Source organism: Schistocerca nitens, chromosome 11 (assembly GCF_023898315.1).
Source record: "Schistocerca nitens isolate TAMUIC-IGC-003100 chromosome 11, iqSchNite1.1, whole genome shotgun sequence".
In the NCBI taxonomy this organism is placed as follows: domain Eukaryota; kingdom Metazoa; phylum Arthropoda; class Insecta; order Orthoptera; family Acrididae; genus Schistocerca; species Schistocerca nitens.
The window spans coordinates 71,489,899-71,509,743 of record NC_064624.1 but is presented as its reverse complement, the minus strand read 5'-3'; the positions used below and the strand labels follow the sequence as shown (position 1 = coordinate 71,509,743).

General features: G+C 38.2%; 2 protein-coding genes across 2 annotated transcripts in view; both read left to right on the top strand.

The window, feature by feature from the left end:
- Positions 1-7,894, top strand: part of LOC126212656 (putative uncharacterized protein DDB_G0290521) — an 83,070-nt gene extending 75,176 nt beyond the window's left edge. Inside the window, exon 5 of the mRNA XM_049940080.1 lies at positions 7,830-7,894. Coding sequence (XP_049796037.1) covers positions 7,830-7,894 — 65 coding nt within the window. The remainder of the gene's footprint in view (positions 1-7,829) is intronic.
- Positions 7,895-8,088: 194 nt separating this feature from the next.
- LOC126212655 (zinc finger protein OZF-like) lies at positions 8,089-9,651 on the top strand. Its single transcript, XM_049940079.1, has one exon. The coding sequence runs from the start codon at positions 8,089-8,091 to the stop codon at positions 9,649-9,651; it is 1,563 nt and encodes a 520-aa protein (XP_049796036.1).
- The last annotated feature ends 10,194 nt before the right edge of the window (positions 9,652-19,845 follow it).

Sequence of the window (19,845 nt, the reverse complement as noted above, 5' to 3'; positions counted from 1 at the left end):
CGATATTTTCCACTTATCCACCATGCGTAGCAATAATATGGCGTAGTCTCTGAATGAAATTACCCGAAACCTTTGACAACGTGTCTGGCGGAATGGCTTCACATGCAGATGAGATGTACTGCTTCAGCTGTTCAATTGTTTCTGGATTCTGGCGGTACACCTGGTCTTTCAAGTGTCCCCACAGAAAGAAGTCACAGGGGTTCATGTCTGGCGAATAGGGAGGCCAATCCACGCCGCCTCCTGTATGTTTCGGATAGCCCAAAGCAATCACACGGTCATCGAAATATTCATTCAGGAAATTAAAGACGTCGGCCGTGCGATGTGGCCGGGCACCATCTTGCATAAACTACGAGGTGTTCGCAGTGTTGTCTAAGGCAGTTTGTACCGCCACAAATTCACGAAGAATGTCCAGATAGCGTGATGCAGTAATCGTTTCGGATCTGAAAAATGGGCCAATGATTCCTTTGGAAGAAATGGCGGCCCAGACCAGTACTTTTTGAGGATGCAGGGACGATGGGACAGCAACATGGGGCTTTTCGGTTCCCCATATGCGACAGTTCTGTTTATTGACGAAGCCGTCCAGGTAAAAATAAGCTTCGTCAGTAAACCAAATGCTGCCCACATGCATATCGCCGTCATCAATCCTGTGCACTATATCATTAGCGAATGTCTCTCGTGCAGCAATGGTAGCAGCGCTGAGGGGTTGCCGCGTTTGAATTTTGTATGGATAGAGGTGTAAACTCTGGCGCATGAGACGATACGTGGACGTTGGCGTCATTTGGACCGCAGCTGCAACACGGCGAACGGAAACCCGAGGCCGCTGTTGGATCACCTGCTGCACTAGCTGCGCGTTGCCCTCTGTGGTTGCCATACGCGGTCGCCCTACCTTTCCAGCACGTTCATCCGTCACGTTCCCAGTCCGTTGAAATTTTTCAAACAGATCCTTTATTGTATCGCTTTTCGGTCCTTTGGTTACATTAAACCTCCGTTTAAAACTTTGTCTTGTTGCAACAACACTGTGTTCTAGGCGGTGGAATTCCAACACCAGAAAAATCCTCTGTTCTAAGGAATAAACCATGTTGTCTACAGCACACTTGCACGTTGTGAACAGCACACGCTTACAGCAGAAAGACGACGTACAGAATGGCGCACCCACAGACTGCGTTGTCTTCTATATCTTTCACATCACTTGCAGCGCCATCTGTTGTTGAAAATTGTAACTACTGTAATTTCGAAAGTTTGTCTGCCTGAAAATGTACTGTTGTCCCAAGCATATTGCAACAAACGGTGTATTTCTATCGCTGCTCGTTTAGTTTTTATTGCCGTTTCAAATATACCGGTCATTTTTGAAACATCCTGTAGTTTTCCATACTGTTGGTGTCACAATTGTTTTCCTTGTTGATGGCGATTGTTGAGCAATGATATGCATAAAGGTCAGCTAGAGAAACATTAGGAAAAGAGAAAAACGTTGACAATTCAGGTTTAATAAAAACGTAATGATGCAACAGACTAAAAAACAGTTTGTAATTCATGCTGACCGAAATTTGTTAACCATTAAAACATTGTATAATATCATGTACATCACTGCCAGTACAGATATTTTGCTGGTGTTAACCAAGTGTTCACCTTAAGTGAGTTCATGTTCAGCATAATTGATTGTTCATTATTATTGATAAGTAAAAATATTACAAAGAAGTAGCGTTAGTAACACATTCTACAAAACAGCTAGTTTGTGTATTGGTTCCTTAATAAAAACAGTGTACTTCTTTTATTAAATAGAAGCAAAGTAAAGTGCAGGTGAAGTGTCAGCAGCTGTATAGTGCTAACTATTCTAATTGAATATGACATGGAAGTCATAGAAATTCAATGTGATGGGTACAAGCTAATGTCCTACCATGTAGAATGAGTAAGAGGAAAGGGTGAGTGGTTATATACCCAAAAACTGGAGTCAAGTTTAAGCCCCTTCAGATTAATGAATGTTAGGGTGAACAGCTCTTTGAATACTGTGTCAGCAATGTGGATTGGGAAACATAAGCTTGTTGTATTGACAGTTTACAGGCCACCATCATGATCTTAAATTTCATAAAGCAGCTGTAGTCAGCTTTAGTAAGCCCATGAAGACTTAACTGGTAACTGGTGAGTCATCTTTTGTGACTTGAGAAGCTACTAACAAAGGATGCCTAGAATTACCAATGTCTGAATTTGGGAAATCTCACACAGTACAATTCCCCAAAAGGACTTCATGCACACATTGCAAACTTGGCTGATTTGGGAGCAAAACTGACAGTGATTTATCTGGCAATGACAGTAAAATGAATACTGATCAGTTGTGCTTCGATCATACAAGGAAAGTTTTGTCACCACAGAATTAGAGTGAAATTACAGGACAAATGTTATCAATTGTGTTAATAATTTTCCTAATATTCTTATTCTCTAAAAAACCATGATACTGAATGGAAGTAAGAGCAAGGGAAGAATAACTCCTTGGACTTAAGTATCTTGTGCAAGGTAGGCAGAGCTCTAACTACTTCAGAAGACAACAAACTGTGCATAGTGAAATATTCTGCTATACTGTCTGTAGTGCACTATCAGATCTTCCTTTGTGTTCAGTAAAGCCCTTTTTTCCTGGCACAAGATGTTCTCATCCCAAATTGTGGCTATGCATTTTTGGTGTTTGAACTGTAGTAGCCACTTGACCTGTTGTACGGGAAGGCTGGACTCATGAGGTTGCAAAATCATTTTTAGGAAATAATTCTATTCTGCATTTACTGTGTATATCCATGGTAAACATTTACCATTTTTCACCTAGTAAATGCTCACAGATGAGTGTGACCGCTATGTCTAGATCTACATCTGTTCCTTGCAAAGCAATGTGAAGTAAAAGATTAATATCCCTGGTTAGACCTATTTGATATGTGTCACACACCCTTTAGCAATGTTCTGAGGTGAGTCACACAGTTGTTTTGAAAGCATTGGATTTCTGTGGTATCCCAGCAATCGACTGACTGCTGTACCTACAACTGAACCAGTGTTATGATTCCATTGGTATCTTCACATATTGCTACACTCAAGAATTTATGAGTGTAGTGATAGGGCACTATGTTTCTCCTTTTTGTGAAACTCACTATTTTTAATCCTAATGGTTGAAGGCTTGCTCCACTTCAAAATTTTATCTAGGTACAAGCTTATATATTCTTTTAAGTTCTTCATAATTGACAGAGCTAGTAATTATATGTGCCTGTACAATTATGAATAGTTTTGCCTTTTTATCTGTGTTGCCTATGGAACTGAGTCAACAGTACTGTTCATAATAGTTTACCTACACTTCTGTATTATTATTTATAATTACTTCTACTCATGCATTATTCCAATTTCATTTTGTGTTGATAACTCTGCACTCACCTAACCAGAAATGTTGTTCTTCCTCCCATGCACCACACTAATTCCCACCATATCAAACTTCAACTTATCCATTTCTGATTTCATGTTCTCTGACTCACCTAATCAATCAAGGAACTTAACATTCCACACTCTCACTTGTAGTGATATTGTTTCTTTCCCCTGGTGATATCCACCAGAGTAGCCCCCTCCCAGAGATCTTATTGGGAGGCTATATTGCTACTGGAATATTTTACCCAATTGGATGTCATTATCATTAAACTATACAGCAGAGCAGCATGTCCTCAGGAATTGCAAAATAATTTCCCTAGCATATGGTATGGTGGTGGCTGGTACCCTTACTACTAGAAAGACCGGCCATCCATCTTCATTAACCACATGTTAGTGTGTGGACCCTCCATAGATATTGCAGTTTTATATACTGTATGTCTCCCAGTTTCATTAAGGCAGGCATGTCACTTCACTTTGGCAAGATAAATGTTTCATATGGTAAGTGGGTGCCACACAACTGAAACATGTCAAATAACTTAGCTACTACGAAAAAGTCACAAAATTAGGAAATCATGACATTGTGCTGTGGAGATGCTGATAGACTTTTTAATTTTACACTAAACATCATATATTCTCACAACACTATAGTAAGTTTTTGTTTATCATAAGTTATTTTTCAGACGTTACACAGCAATTAAGAAGGGCTGGTAGAAATGAGGCAACACATTCTTGAGGAAAATTATGAATAACTAAAATGGTAAGATGCAGTTAAGAGAGATAATATTAAACTGAAGTTCATAAGGGTTAACAGCATGTGTTACTGCTCATGTAATCAATTTTGACATGATGCCATAAGTCCCAAATATCACAAGCTTTGTTGTGGGATTCCATTGTGTCATTTAAAGAACAAGAAGTCTACGAGAAATATCAGAAAGCTGCATATGAATCAGGAACATAAGTGTTGCAACAATTCTACCAGCTTCAACCATGACTGTCCAGCAATAGACTAGGATATTTGCTGTGTCATTCACTTTTGTTATGGGAAGGTTGTTCCAATGGGACATCTTGGTATATTCAGTGTTGGAACTTTCACTAGCAATGTCTTCAAGAACACATTTGATGATGGCTCTAGGGTTGTAGCAACTGATGGGGGTGTTACTTCATGTTCTGCTCTATCCCAAAAGAATAAGATAGAAAATACTTGAAACCTAAACCACCACCATACTCACTGGAGAAAAAACATACAAAATAATAACTGTCCAAATAATGAGACTTGACACTTTTAGAGCATCAGGTACAATACCCTATATCCCATGAATCACATGTGATGCAAACATTGATTGTTTTGTGATGGACCCACGAAGTTCCACAGTGAAAACCTTCAAATTGTCATCTCCCTAATGCCTTGTAGTAATAACACAAAAGCTTATCATTGGTTTAATATCTATTATACTGCAATGGAACATTCATGTTTTGATAGCACATGTGGAGTGAATGAAACTTTTTATTTGTAGAAGATCACTGTATTTCACATGAGTCACTTTGTAAATGTTTCAATACTCCCATGCTGTCAGGGCACAGTATCTGACTGGTTGCCACTGGGGGTAAGGACAGCTGGATGGGCAACCTGTATTATTTGCTGTGTGTGAGGGGTAAGTGAGGACTGAGATCAGACACTAGCTGTACGAATTCTTAGGGCAGTTACTCAATGATAACAATAGATTTTGTTTTGATTTGCCAAGATTCTCTTTGGAAGAAGCATTGCCAATATTGTCCTAAAATTTTGCCAGCCATTTCATTTGTAGGAGATATTAATGTCAGTAATATGCAGGTGTAATGCCAGCATCTCCTGGTGGGTTGTGAGATAAGCTATGTCTTCTGAATACAAGTGCTAGCATTTACTTCAGCACAGTTATTTATTTTCTCACAACTAATCTCTAAACCTGCTTAATTATAATTGTAACCTACACACATAGGCATGTCAAAAGGTCACTGAGGTGGGTACCACATGGAGCAAACACAGGATTGTTTTACCATCTGGTGATATTCAAAATTGCTTACATCTTGCCAGACTATGATTATTGCAAGGTAGATTCACCACACTGTTGGTGCACTTGTCCTGTTGTGGAAGTAAGTGTCAACCTACAGATTCACCTCTTGCAAAGCTTGGTGATAGTTCCAATGTTGTTCATCTACAGTGAATATTTAGCCCAGAACAGCTGTCTACATCATTTTTGTCAGCTGGCTCTACAAAAGTATGAGTAATGACGAGGAGGATTTATTATTGTTGTGATAGCCCATAAAGCTGCTGTATCAGTCAGGAACAAATCTAAAAACCAGAGTGGAGAAAAGGAGATAGCTCAGAGAGGGTGGATGTAATGCCACAAGAAACTTAGATATGACTTTTTGTTTTCAAGCAGTGCTACATAACAGCTGAACTAGTTGGAAAATTTCAGCTTTATGTGAGAAAGCAATCTTGCCTGTTCTACTGAACCCAGGGGAAAATGATACATTGCACAATAATTACTGTAAAGTGGCCCTCACCAACTGTAAGCCAAATGACAAGAAAAATTCGATCAGCATGTGGCATACCTGGTCTGTAGAATCCAAACAACTACGCACTCACATCCAGTGTACATTTGAAGGATATTGCTCCACCCTGAGAATGTGAATGGCTGGAATACACTGCCTTTCCCTAATCTGATAATATGTTGGAAATGTGTGTAATTGTGGCTGTGTCCTTGTATATGTGTACAAAGGAGTGTTTGGGGAAAGTCAGTGCCTGCCATCTATGCCATGTGTAAGCTTTGAAAGTGGGAGGTGTTTTCAGCCACTTTGATTATGGGCACACCAGGCATCTACTCTCATCATCTGGCAGATGTGGAAGCAACTGTATAAGAAATATACCTACATAGGGCATACCCAAAAGGCGTGTTCTTTTTAAATTCAACATACAGTACTGTAGTCAGTGGGATATAATATTCTACATTAACTTAGCATGTGATGATTTTAGACAGCCTTTTGTAGCTTTGAATTTAAACTCATGCCCTAACCTTAACACAACTGTATGAGTTGCAGTATATCCATGAAAACAGAGATTAACAATCTGCAGCACAACTGAGATCATGATTATTTTGTTCAGAGCTTTTAAGGCTAACCTCTATGAGCGAACTCAAGACAGAAAAATTTCTTAATATGTTTCTTTGCACAGCCATCTACAGCAGCAAAATTTCAGTTTTTGATGAAAGCAAACTGTAATCTTTCACTGTCATTGGTTACTTGAAACCACATATCCATCAAAAAGCAAAACAGTCAAAAGCAGCAATCAGGATAGAATAATAGCATGCAAGTATGTGCATGCTCCTACACACTCACAGCCATATCCACACTAAAATGACCTCATTGGAAAGCTCAAAAATGTCCAGCTCCATTGTGGTGGAATGGGGTAGCTGCTGGTGGAATGATTGGACCCAGATATCACACAGGTAGACCATGCACCTACTGCCATCACTTGCACGCAGAAGACTATGGTAGGATGGACTGTACATGATTTGTGCTGATGTCACCATTGATAGGGGTGTGTGATTCAATTGAGGATGTTTTGGAACTCCAGGGGACCAGAAGTTGTGAAGATACTTTCGAATGGGAGGCTGTAACTGCATTGGCATCCTCCCTGACAGACAATATGTCAATTAGAAAGGGCTACACATAAGCTGTGCTGCTAACAACACACACTAAAGTTGAAATAATTTGTGTGTGTCATTCACATTTGTTCATCAGTCTGGAAATTTATGTATGTGTTCCTGTACAGGTGTTGTCCACCTGGTTGATGGCCGTACTACCTAGCCAATAATAAATGTGATGTCTGTGGTAGTTGGGGATTCATTTGGAATCAAATAAAATGCCATGCTTCATTGCTTTGTGAAATAAATTTATCATGAGTGCTTTTAAGAATTTATACTCTAAGCTCAAAGTGTTCTCCAAAAAAAGAAAAATCCACTTGGAGAGAGTGATTAATTTTTATTTTAAAATCATTGATTTCTCTTTTCTTTTCCTTTATCTTTGGGTGGAAACTGTTATGTCAAAAACTGGAGGATATTATATCTAATAATAGTAATAATTTGGTCTAAAAGATTGTTGAACAGTATTTTAAAAATATTACAAGACTCTTAAATAACAGTACCTACTAAAAAATTAGGAAACCCAGTCAGCACTGAATGAGACTGGTCGTTATTGATTTTCCTGTGATCATTTGCCTTATAAAAATTCTATCGCTCTGGCAGAATGTCATGATAATTTTAAATCACTTACATGTACTGAATAAGTTATCTGTGACACCCATACATTTTTATCTTTCGGTTTATAGTCCCTGATTTTGTGGATGGTGAAATACTGTTTTTTGTATCGTGTAATTTCACACCTCTTTTCTCCTTCCTCAGTTTCATTCAAAGTGCTGGTGACAGCTGTAACGTTTCGTATCAAGAAGCATTACATCAAGGACTAGTCGATGACGATCTGGAGATAGATACAGAAATGTCAACAGATTTCAGTGTGTCTCATAACTATAGCAAGTTACAGACTTCACAAGAAGACAGCTTATGTGGCACAAGATTAAGTTGTAGCAACAGGGAAAAGGAATTCCATAAGTTTAACTGTAGTGTCTGCCTACAGAGCTTCCCTTCAAAATACAGACTCATAATGCATATCTTCATCCACATTGATGGTGTGCAGGCACCTGCATATGTGTGTAAGTCATGTGGTGAGGTATTGCCCACTGATCACAGCTTGCAAGAACATTTGAGAATGAGTGAGGGTGACCAAGCATTATCAGCTGCCAACAGTGAGAAACTTGAATGCAGTGATGACCATGAAAACAACATCTCCTCAGAAAGTGTACGAGAAGAAATTGTGGAACAGACTGAGAAGCAATCTTCATCCAAGGAAACCAGGAAAACTTTAAGGAAATCCTTTAGTGACATATGCAATACACATACTGTGACACAAGTTGCAGAGAAACTCAGATGTGATGACTATGGAATTACCTGTACAAGTGATCATGTTAATGTCCACACTGTGCTAAGTGCAAAGAGACATCACAAATGTGATGTTTGTGGTAAATTGTTTACTCATTCAGGCAGTCTCAAGGTACAAGAATTAATACACACGGGAAAGAGACCCCACAAATGCCGTGTATGTGGAAAATCGTTTACTCAGTCGGGCAATCTAAAGATACACGGATTAATACATACAGGAAAGAGACCCCATGAATGCGGTGTTTGTGGAAAATCGTTTACTCAGTCGAGCAGTCTCAAGACACATGAATTAATACATACAGGAAAGAGACCCTACAAATGTACTGTTTGTGGCAAATCGTTTATTCGTCCGGGCAATCTCAAGGCACATGAATTAATACACACGGGAAAGAGACCCCACAAATGCCGTGTTTGTGGAAAATCGTTTACTCAGTGGAGCACTCTCAAGACACATGAATTAATACATACAGGAAGGAGACCCCATGAATGTGGTGTTTGTGGAAAATCGTTTACTCAGTCGGGCAATCTAAAGACACATGAATTAATACATACAGGAGAGAGACCCTACAAATGTACTGTTTGTAGCAAATCGTTTATTTGTTTGGGGAATTTCAAGGCACACGAATTAATACACACGGGAGAGAGACCCCACAAATGCCGTGTTTGTGGAAAATCGTTTACTCAGTCGAGCAGTCTCAAGACACATGGATTAATACATACAGGAAAGAGACCCTACAAATGTACTGTTTGTGGCAAATCGTTTATTTGTTTGGGGAATTTCAAGGCACATGAATTAATACACACGGGAAAGAGACCCCACAAATGCCGTGTTTGTGGAAAATCGTTTAGTCAGTCGAGCAGTCTCAAGACACATGAATTAATACATACAGGAAAGAGACCCCATGAATGCGATGTTTGTGGAAAATCGTTTACTCAGTCGGGTCATCTCAAGAGGCATTTGTTGACACACATGGGAAAAAGACCCTACAAATATAGTGTTTGTGGTAAATTGTTTCCTCAATGGGGCAGTCTCAAGAAACATGAATTAATACACACTGAACAGGGACCACACAAAGTCAATGTTGGTGGCAAATCGTTTTCAGAACTGGGTCATCTAAAAACACAGAAATTAATACACGCAGGAATGAGCCCCCACAAATATGATACTTGCGGCAAATATTTTTCTTCCTCTGGTAATCTCAAGGGAATCATTAGTACACACTGGTAAATGACAACACAAATGTAGTATTTATGGCAAATTGTATAAAAACTCTAGTAACCTCAAGAAACAGATGTGGTATTTGCTGGGAATCTTTTACTCTGCTCTATCTTCTTTAGAAGCAAGCAATAATACGCATTATGTAGAGACCACTCAAAGTATTGTTGAGGTATGTAGACTTAAACTTGTTCAAAGGAGACCACAAGTGTGTTATGAATATTGATCGCATGTGCTACAGAAAGGTCACAAAAAAGGACAAATCCGTTTTCACAGCTTCATGTTCAAAGAAGATGCATACTAAATACAATATATGAAGCACACAATTGCAATTTTTTGTTGTAAATGCTCCATGCTATAACGATCTGTCTACCAGAAATTGGTGCATCGAGAGATATCTGTTACTCGTTTGAGTAGAAGCCCTATGCAGTAATCAGGACTCCATATTCTTCAAGAGAATTTACCAGTATGTTGCTAGTTATTTGAAAGAAACTGCCATTTCAATATTCATGAATCTGTAGGCAGTACCCAGGCGACAGCATAAATGTGTTTATTACACATCCATCACTCAGGCTATTTTTCTCAACGATGATGAAAGATACAAAAATATCATGATTATGCAAACATGTTACTGGGGTATGCCTCCTTAATAGTAATGCTATTTGTGTGATCAAAATTTGCACACATGTGAACTATCTGTGCTACTTCTACATTAGGAAAGATCTGATGGTGGCAAGTATGCAGAGATCAGGCAAAAATTGTAATCATCTGCCTAGTAGCATTTTGATTCACCTTCGGACTGCAATACAACAGTGCTTCTATATGGTATGGACTCATTAGTTCACTGTTAGTTTTCCACTAGTAAATTGGACTATATGTCTACACACATCTCACACAGTTCCCATTAACTGCAGGCTATCAGTTTGTTGCTGTGTAGTTAGTATGCAATAGCATCCCAAATTCGTTTCATAATGACCTAATGAGGTGGGAAAGACAATAGTGTGAGCTATCATGATTCTCAATCCATTGCAGTGTGATTCTGACCTTGTGATTTGGACAGTTATCCTGCTGTAAGATGTTGTCACTCTCAGGAAATACATCAAGCATTAAGTGACACAGAGGTTGCAATAATGTTCGTGTTCTCCACATCTGTCATAGTGCTTCCAATTATGACCAGCTGCTTCTTGGTGTCTCATATGAATATCCCCCATAGCATGACATTGTCACCATCTTTCTGCACCTGTTGTGTTGTGCATGTGTTGAACGACTGTTCATCTGGATGATGGCACATCTGGGCACAACCATTGACCTGGTCCACAAGAAATGTCACTTATCCCAACACGTGACACATGTTTATTGGTATGCAGTCCAATCTCAATTATCCCATTCGTGTTACTATAGTAACTGACAATGTTGTTAGATCAACATGGGAATGCGAAGCTATTATATAACTTGGGGCCTCATGTTCAACAGTGTATGCTGAGTAGCTTGAAACTCTTGTGCCTGCTCAAGCACTTTCTCCTGTCTCCACAGATTGCCATCAATCCCACTTTACAGAGCAGCTAGGTTCTGATCTCCTTGTTCTAGGTAATGCATGGTAATCCTACAACCTTTTGTCAACTTGTGGATATCCCATCTTTCAACGATGTTCCATAGAGGCTAATGATAGAAGCATCTGATCAGCCAACCAGATTCACTGTTTTTTAGATGCACTTACCCAGGCACCAGGCAAAACCATCTGCTCTTTGGCAAAGTTATTTATGCCAGTTTTTTACACATACTGTAACTAGAATGATTACCCATTCATTGCTGGTTATATAGTTTCATTACTACGTGACATAACCAAAATGCCACTGGGTAGCACACACTCCTCCTAGGGAAGTGGGTATAATGATTTGGATCAACAGTGTATCTTGACACAAAAGGATCTTTTGGTACATTGTGTAGTAATTCAACTTTTCATGCTTCGTTAAATTTTATGCCAATACACTATTGTCAGTTTAAGTGCCATATTCCTTGTGAAAAATATTTGTATTAAAAATCCCTGTACATAATTCTGATTAGATGAAGATTAATTTTATGCATCAAATCTTTCAATTATTTGTCTGTTTTTAAATATCATGTAACTACTGTACAACCATCAGTGGCAAAACTGTCATCATGTACTGTCAGATTATAATTCCAATTGTTTGTATAAACACGAGGACAGTTAAATGAGCTCAGTGTGATTACTAGAATATGAATTTAATCCAAATGCATAATTTTTATTGTAATAAGTTAATTTGTTAAATGTGCTTTCTTTCTAATTGCTTTGTTTTAATCTGATTTTTTTGGTTGTCTTTTATCTGCTTTAAGCATAATTTCATAGTGTGTATTTTCCATAATTTCTCTGAGTAAATCTGAGTTTTTCAGAAATCTTTACAAATGCTTTGTCTTATATTTCATAATGTTTGTTTTTGGTCAGTGTTTTCGACTTCTCACCAATTTCTTATTGGAGTGAGGTAGTTCTTTTATTAAGTTTTGTCATACTTTCAATAACTTGAGACTATTTTTATTAAGTGATAGGCATTTCTGAAGTTTGCGACACTTTCAGCTGTGTAGCTTTTTACTGTAATGAGAATGGATCTCTCATGATGGTTCTTGCAACATAATAGTGTGCTGCTATCTAAGCTGCAATACTGCTGTGGCTTTTAAATATTTAGGGAATGTTGATCTATTTATAGTTTGTGGACTCCCATCCTCATACACACTTCATTAGAAATGTTGGTTGTGACTTGGAAAGAAATTGCATGGATTTTAAATTGTGTCATTCTCCTTATAGTAATGTTGTTACACTATTCTGTCCAGCTACTAAGTTGCATATTTCTACTTCAGTTCCTGTTGGTACTGTGCTTTTTGTGGTTGGTCTATTTTAATCAAAACAGAAAAATATTTTGTTCTCTCAGTAATGCTTGCTGAGACAAACATCATTACTATTATTATTCAGGTAAGAACAGAGCCTTGAATTCACAAACTTAAAATACTATACTCACATGAAGCTTAAATTCTGGCTTGTAACTCTTCTATTTTAATAGTCTCATCACTGAAAATACGCTTGTGATGATTCTAAAGATTCTGAACAGAAATTAAGTAACCCACAGTGATATGTTAAAATAGCAGTTAAAGTGACAGAAGCAATGGGAAATATTGACAATAGTACTTTGTCAAAATAAAGTGACATTATTTGTTGTAATGTGGCATTTATATAATAAGACTGAAACAAATGTCATTATTAGTAACTGGTTATTGTTGCCATTATCATATGATGTTCCTGACCACTTTTAGATGTTTTCCGCTGAAATATATGTGGCAAATTCCATAAAGGCTGTAATGAATGCCTTCACATTATCACCACTGCACTTCAACCTAATATGGGTGGCATTTTATAACCAAAAAGTTCTTAGGAACATCATTTAGACACGATAATTGTTGCCTTGCACTCCTGTCCAAAATGGATCTTTTTGAAACCTGTATTGTTAGACATCTGTCGAAAGACTGTTAGTGTTAACTTGAGTCCAAACTGAATCATAAATCAAGAAAGTATGATTTTAAATACTATTGTAAACAGAATTGGAGTACTTTTTGTTTGAAATTACTTGAGTGAATGGAGTTTGTTGGAAGATGATACAGGTTTCATTTAAAGCTAGAAAAGCTGCTTTTCACTAAAATATAAAAATTACTATTATTATTCAGGTAAGAACAGAGCCTTGAATTCACAAACTTAAAATACTATACTCACATGAAGCTTAAATTTTGGCTTGTAACTCTTCTATTTTAATAGAAGAATTGTGAAAATAGTTTGCAGATTCATGCTACTTATTTGGATTCTGCATTACGTATTCCTGCTATTAAAATTTTTTATTGTTTATGTTTAATGTGGCTACGTTTACTAAGGGTAAGTTAACTAGTGTGCCACATAGGACTGCAGGTGTAACTCACTCATACATTTATACCCATAAATTTGTACAAGTTGGAGCTAGGCAGTTGCACATCGACATAGTTTCATATCTTTGGTTACAGTGCATGGCACATGAGATAGATCTATGCAGTTCATACATTGTCTCATAAAGAACATTGAGATACACCAGTATCCCCCTGTGGATGTGCCATTAGCTAAGTCTATTTGATTATACTCAGGTTAGTTGATTTTCAACAAATATTGCTGTAAAGCATGCTATGGGACATTTTTAAGCATTTGCATTACTACAAATAATTATGATCTTTCCAAAGTTAAGGCGTCATCTAATAATGGGGTACACGAAAGAAGCCTCCCTGAAGATTGCAATGTTTGATGATAAATACAGAGATATGAATTGCAATCAGGTGTACCCTGGGAAATGTCAGAATAACCTGGTAGCTGATCCTTTCACACCAGAAGTATTAGAGACATCAAATCAACAGTCGTTTTTGGGCCAGTGTTGACTATAATATCCATGAATATTGAAGGAATACCTTCCCGCAAGCAACAACTTTTGCAAGACATGTGCCACACTAAGTACTGTGATATCTTGTGTTGAAGAAATACATAGATACCCAGAAGAGATGTCCTTCTGCTCCTGGAATCAAACTGGTTGCTGAAACACATGATGTACAGTATGGAAGCGCCATCCTTATAAGACCTGACCTTGAAGTCTGTAGTATTCGTCAGTCAGATAACAATAATGAAATTATTACTGTTAAGTAACTGTAGAGTCACATCAGCATATAAACCTCTAGCAACAGATTTTTCCTTCACCCCACCTGAAAATTTTATTACAGAGAAAGATTCTATTGTGATACCTGATTTCAACAGTCACAGCCTTGCTTGGGGGTACACTCAAGAGGATCAAAATGGTGAGGCTGTCCTCATGTGGGCTGAAACTTTCCATCTCTCACTCCTTCATGACAGCAAACTACCTCATTCCTTCTACAGTGGACGCTGGCTATAATCCGTATCTGATTTTCGTTAGTGAAAGTATTTTTAATACCTGCACTAAATCCGCCTGTAAGCCCATACCGAATACGCAACGTCGACCTATTATGTGTCAAGTTCTCCCACAAGTAAGACCTCAAGAACTCCCTTTCAGACTTCAAAACAGCTGATTGGCTGAAATTTTCAAAATTTTTAGATGAGAAAATTTAACTATAGGTCCTGTGATAGATCAATATGAGAATTTTGTTAACATCGTTAATGCCTCTGCCTGATCATCAATTCTAAGGGGATGCAGAATGAACTATATCAAGGGTATATAACACATGAAACGACCACTCTTGTTTAAGAGTACTACAGGGAGTTGGAAGAAGATCCTTTCAGTGAAGCCACATCAAGCCTTGCACAGAATGTCCTCTCTTTAATATCTGCGGCTAAGAGAGAAGAATGGATACAATTAATGGCAGACTGTGACATGAGTAAAAGTAGTCAAAAGGCCTGGAGGCTATTACATCGCCTGAGTAATGACAACACTCAAGTCAACACGTATGTTAACATTAAACCAGACCAAATTGCTTACCAACTCCTGATTAATGGCAGGTCAACTAAACCCACAAATAGAGAGGAAACAGTTATTCAGGCAAACAGATCAAGAGAATAGTATCTTATCTCCATCTTTCTCTCTTGAAGAATTGAATTCAGTCCTGAATAAATGTAAATAGGGAAAAGCAGTAGGACTGGATGACATTAGAGCTGAACAAATCAAGAATTTTGGTTCCGCTAAAATGCTTTGTTTACTGCAATTTATGGACAACTGTATTCGAGAGTGCAAGCTCGCTGAAGTATGGCGAAAAATCAAGAGTAATTGCCATACCGAAACATGGAAAGGATAGGAAAGATTCCAAAAATTATAGACCAACCTCTTTACTCTGTCACCTCCACAAAATACTGGAGAGGCTCATTCTTCAGAGAATGATTAGAAAGGTGGAGCATCTTCTAATACCACATCAAGCAGATTCAGAGAGGGGAAGAGCCACACATCTTAAATATTAAACTTAACACAACATATCGAAGATGGACATGAGAAATGGCTCATTACAGGTGCTGTATTTATCCATCTATCCACAGCTTATGATACGATCAACCATCGGCTCGTTCTGAATAAAGTTTATGACATAACTAAAGACTTCACATGCATGTGCAATATTAGAAACCCTCTCCAGAATTACAGATTTATTTATTTATTTATTTATTGTGGGATTTCAGGGTAAGAAAAGTAGGTGGAGAACTCAGAAAAATGGGCTGCCACAAGGCAGTGTGCTTGCACTGCTATTATTCAACATCTATACCAACGATCAACCTATCCCTGAAGTGACCCTCAGCTTTATTTATGCTGATGACTGCACTATCACTACTCAGGTTTACTGTTCGGAGTCTGTAGAAGATATGCTATCTAAATCTCAGGAAAAATTCACTGTTTACTATTATGGGAATTACTTGAAACCTAATCCTGCCAAGACTCAGATCTGCGCTTTCCACCTGAAGGATAAACAGGCAAATAGATCGTTAAATATATCCTGGGGAGACATCATACTCGTGCATAAACCTACTCGCAAAAATCCTAGAGTAATAATGGATTGCACGCTAACATATAAAAAGCATTGCCTAAACACCAAACAGAAAGTGGCAGCCTGAAATAATAACGGTGCGAAAATTGACAGGTACATCAAGGGGTGCTAAACCATGCACTGTGCGCTAAGCGCGTTTGTCTGTGTTGTTCCACTGCTCAATATGCATGGTACAAGTCCAGTCATGCCAGGAACGTAGATGAGGCTCTAAATGAGCCTTGCCACATTATCACGGGTTGCTTAAGACCTATTCCTGTGGACAAACTCCATTGCCTCACTGGCATAGCTCCTCCTGAAACGAGATGTTAGGTAGCTGCGAAATATGAGAAAAGTAAGGCCACAACGAAGGAAGCCCAACCACTGGCTGAAATCAAGAAAGAGCTTCTTGACAACTATTGAGGCTCTCATTGAGAATCCACATGTGGCAAGGAACTTGCGATGGGGGGAGAAATGTCGGTATGTGGGAGAATGGATCGCTCCAAAGAAAGAACTCCCTCATGGATATTCGGAGAAGTGGTCAATATGGGGTCTCTCAGTAGATTATGATCAAACACAACGTGCAAGACCAGTCTGCAGACTTGGGGTTTCTCTGTAGACTCAGTTCTTTGCCAGTGTGGCTTTGAGCAGACTAACAGCCATTTCCCCTCAGTGTTCCTCATCACCAACCACCTGCACCATGCAAGACCTGTTGAGAGCTACACCAAATGCACTTGAAGTGTCCAATTTTTGGTATTCTTTTGTATATATATTTTTGACACTTCTGTTCTTTTGACATGACAAATAATCTAATAATAGTAACTTCAAGAAAAAACTATATCATTTGGTTTTAATGTCCAGTGAAAAAAAGATTATTCATATGTTAGTCGAGGAGATATGACAAGATGGCTTTTGGTACAGTGATATTAGCAACGAAATGAACCTAATACGGCATCCTTTTTGTGGTTAACTAGACGGAATGCCACAATCATAGCATTAACTCTCATCATTTTGCAGGTACGAAGATGCACAACCTACTTAATAGAAACACAACTTGATATTCCTTCTGACAAGAACAGAGACAGTAAGGATATCGTGGAAAATATTAGTACTCTGTGTATGAAAATTAGCAAACACTAAAAGGATGATGGATAGCAGCAGCTACAAGAGTTGTGCCTGAACAAAAAGAAAAACGAGTGAAATCCTAGCATGAAAGAGTATCAGCATCATTTGTGGGAATATAGGAGCTGCTGCAGTGCAGAACACCAGGTGGATTGTGGGCAAGATAGAGTCGATGGTTGCGTGTTTGTGTGAGGGCCAATTAAGAGTCATAAATGTAGTCAAAGAAGTCTGCAGTTATTGCAGTGCTAGTTTCTATTGGGCCCTCCAGGAAAGATGAAGTTGCCAGTCTCGATAGAAACAGGGATGGGTCAGCTGCTCTGTAGCAGAGATAAAACACAATTGAGGCTGTTGTAGATGGCACAAACCATGTTCGATTTAGCACAAGTAAATAAAAAAAGACTCACAAGCATATCGGACTAAATGAACTCCCCTGTACCAGCATGTGCACCTAGCTATGATTGAGCACAGAAAGTGGAACCGTAACGACAAAGAAAAGACAAAAATTATTAATATCTACGGATCCTTATTGGGACTGGCACACAGAGTTGTACATACTTCACCTTTCACCCTTTCGAATAGGCCACGGATGTAGGAGAAAGGACATTGTTAGGAGCAAAAAATTACAGGGCAACAGTGTTTGTTCAGATCTGAGTTTGGTTTATATTACAGTAATAAAATAAAAAAAAATATCTGTCCATAATAAAAGGTTTGCTGGCCATTAGATGACCCAGGGTAGTTGTGGTATTCCAGATCTGGCAGAACTGTTGAAGTCACATACTCAGGAAAAGAAAATATTTGAAACACTTGGACAGTCGTAATGGAGGGAGTCTTCAGAAATAGTGTAGTAGTAGTAGTAGTAGTAGTAGTAACAACAACATAAATAAAAAGGCTGTGTTTATACTGAGGATAAACGTAGTAAGCAATAATAATTTTAACTGTGGGAATCAAAATTAATTAGAAGTACAAAGTGCCAATACAAAAAAATGGCTCTGAGCACTATGGGACTTAACATCTGTGGTCATCAGTCACCTAGAACTTAGAACTACTTAAACCTAACTAACCTAAGGACATCACGCAAATCCATGCCTGAGGCAGGATTCGAACCGGCGACTGTAACAGTCGTGCGGTTCTGGACTGAGCACCTAGAACCGCTAGACCACCGCAGCCGGCAAAGTGCCAATACATTTACTATGAATAGAATGATACTGTGCAAAACTTACAATATGTTCAAGAATGGTAGAAATTTGAAAATTTACTACCCAGTCCACAACAGAATTAAAAGAAAGAAGAAAATGCAGTAAAAGGGGACAAATTCAAAAACAAGTGTGTACATTGTTTTAGAAACTAGTATTCCATATTTTGAGAGGCAGTAGTATATATCATAACAAGAACAACTGTGTAGGAGACATAAGCTCTAAAATACTTACTTTACTTTATAACACTCCCTGTCTGCTACTGCTATACCATAACCATAAAGTAGGAGGCAGTTTGCAAAACAGAATTATTTTGTTATAGCAATTATGGTACAAAGCAACAGAGCAGTGTCACCCTCTGAGAGGAATTTTGTTATGTTGACCGTGTTGTTCCTAACGGAGGTGGCTTATCGGAAATGAAAGTCAGAATTACGTACGTATTTGAACAGTAACAAACGAAATTTTGCCTATCTGCACTGTTTAATGAATAACGAAACCGGTCGCCAGCCTAACTAGGCAAGAGAATGATTAACATTCTCGTTCAAGAAAATAGTTATTAGTAACTTTAATGGATAAACACACCCTATACTTGGCCACACGCGAGTGCAATGAACTCTGACACACTCATATGTTTGCGGTAAGATTAAAACTAACAGTTAGAGCAGCAGAAACTATTTGCAAAATTATAACAGCTACCGAGCACACTATTACTTTCAGGACTAACACAAAGTGAGTGGTCTTTATACTGTTAATATGCACACAAGAGAGACAAACACTTAGTAATCATGAACATATAATTTCCTACTATGCAGTTTTCCACTTTTACTACCGTGAGACATAAAATTAACATTTATGTAAGATACTGATTCACTTTCTGCGATTTACAACAGGCAGTAATGTGATCATTTACTAAGCAAAACTTTATAAGCCTGAGTCTTAAGAATTCTTAATTTGAAGTTGGCAACAACACATTAATAAACAGTTTTAATAGGAAAATTATTTTCAGCAAACAACATTTACTTCAACACACTCTCTTGCCACATTAACTTTAACTTTCTTTTTACTAAGTTCAAGAGGCATTAATTAGCATAGCATTGTTCATAAAAGTTCTTTCAGTAGGGACACTCGGTGATTACTTTAGTTCAAACGGAAAGGAACCTGAGAGGTGTTATGATGAGGAGAAAAATCAAGGTTGGTATATAAATTCAGATATAAATTACCTTATATTTGAGCATAATAACACATCCATTAAGCTGATCCTTCACTGTACATCATTATAGTATTACGTTACAGTGATTGCGCAACGTGGTGGCAACTGCACATTGGTAGGTGGATTCGC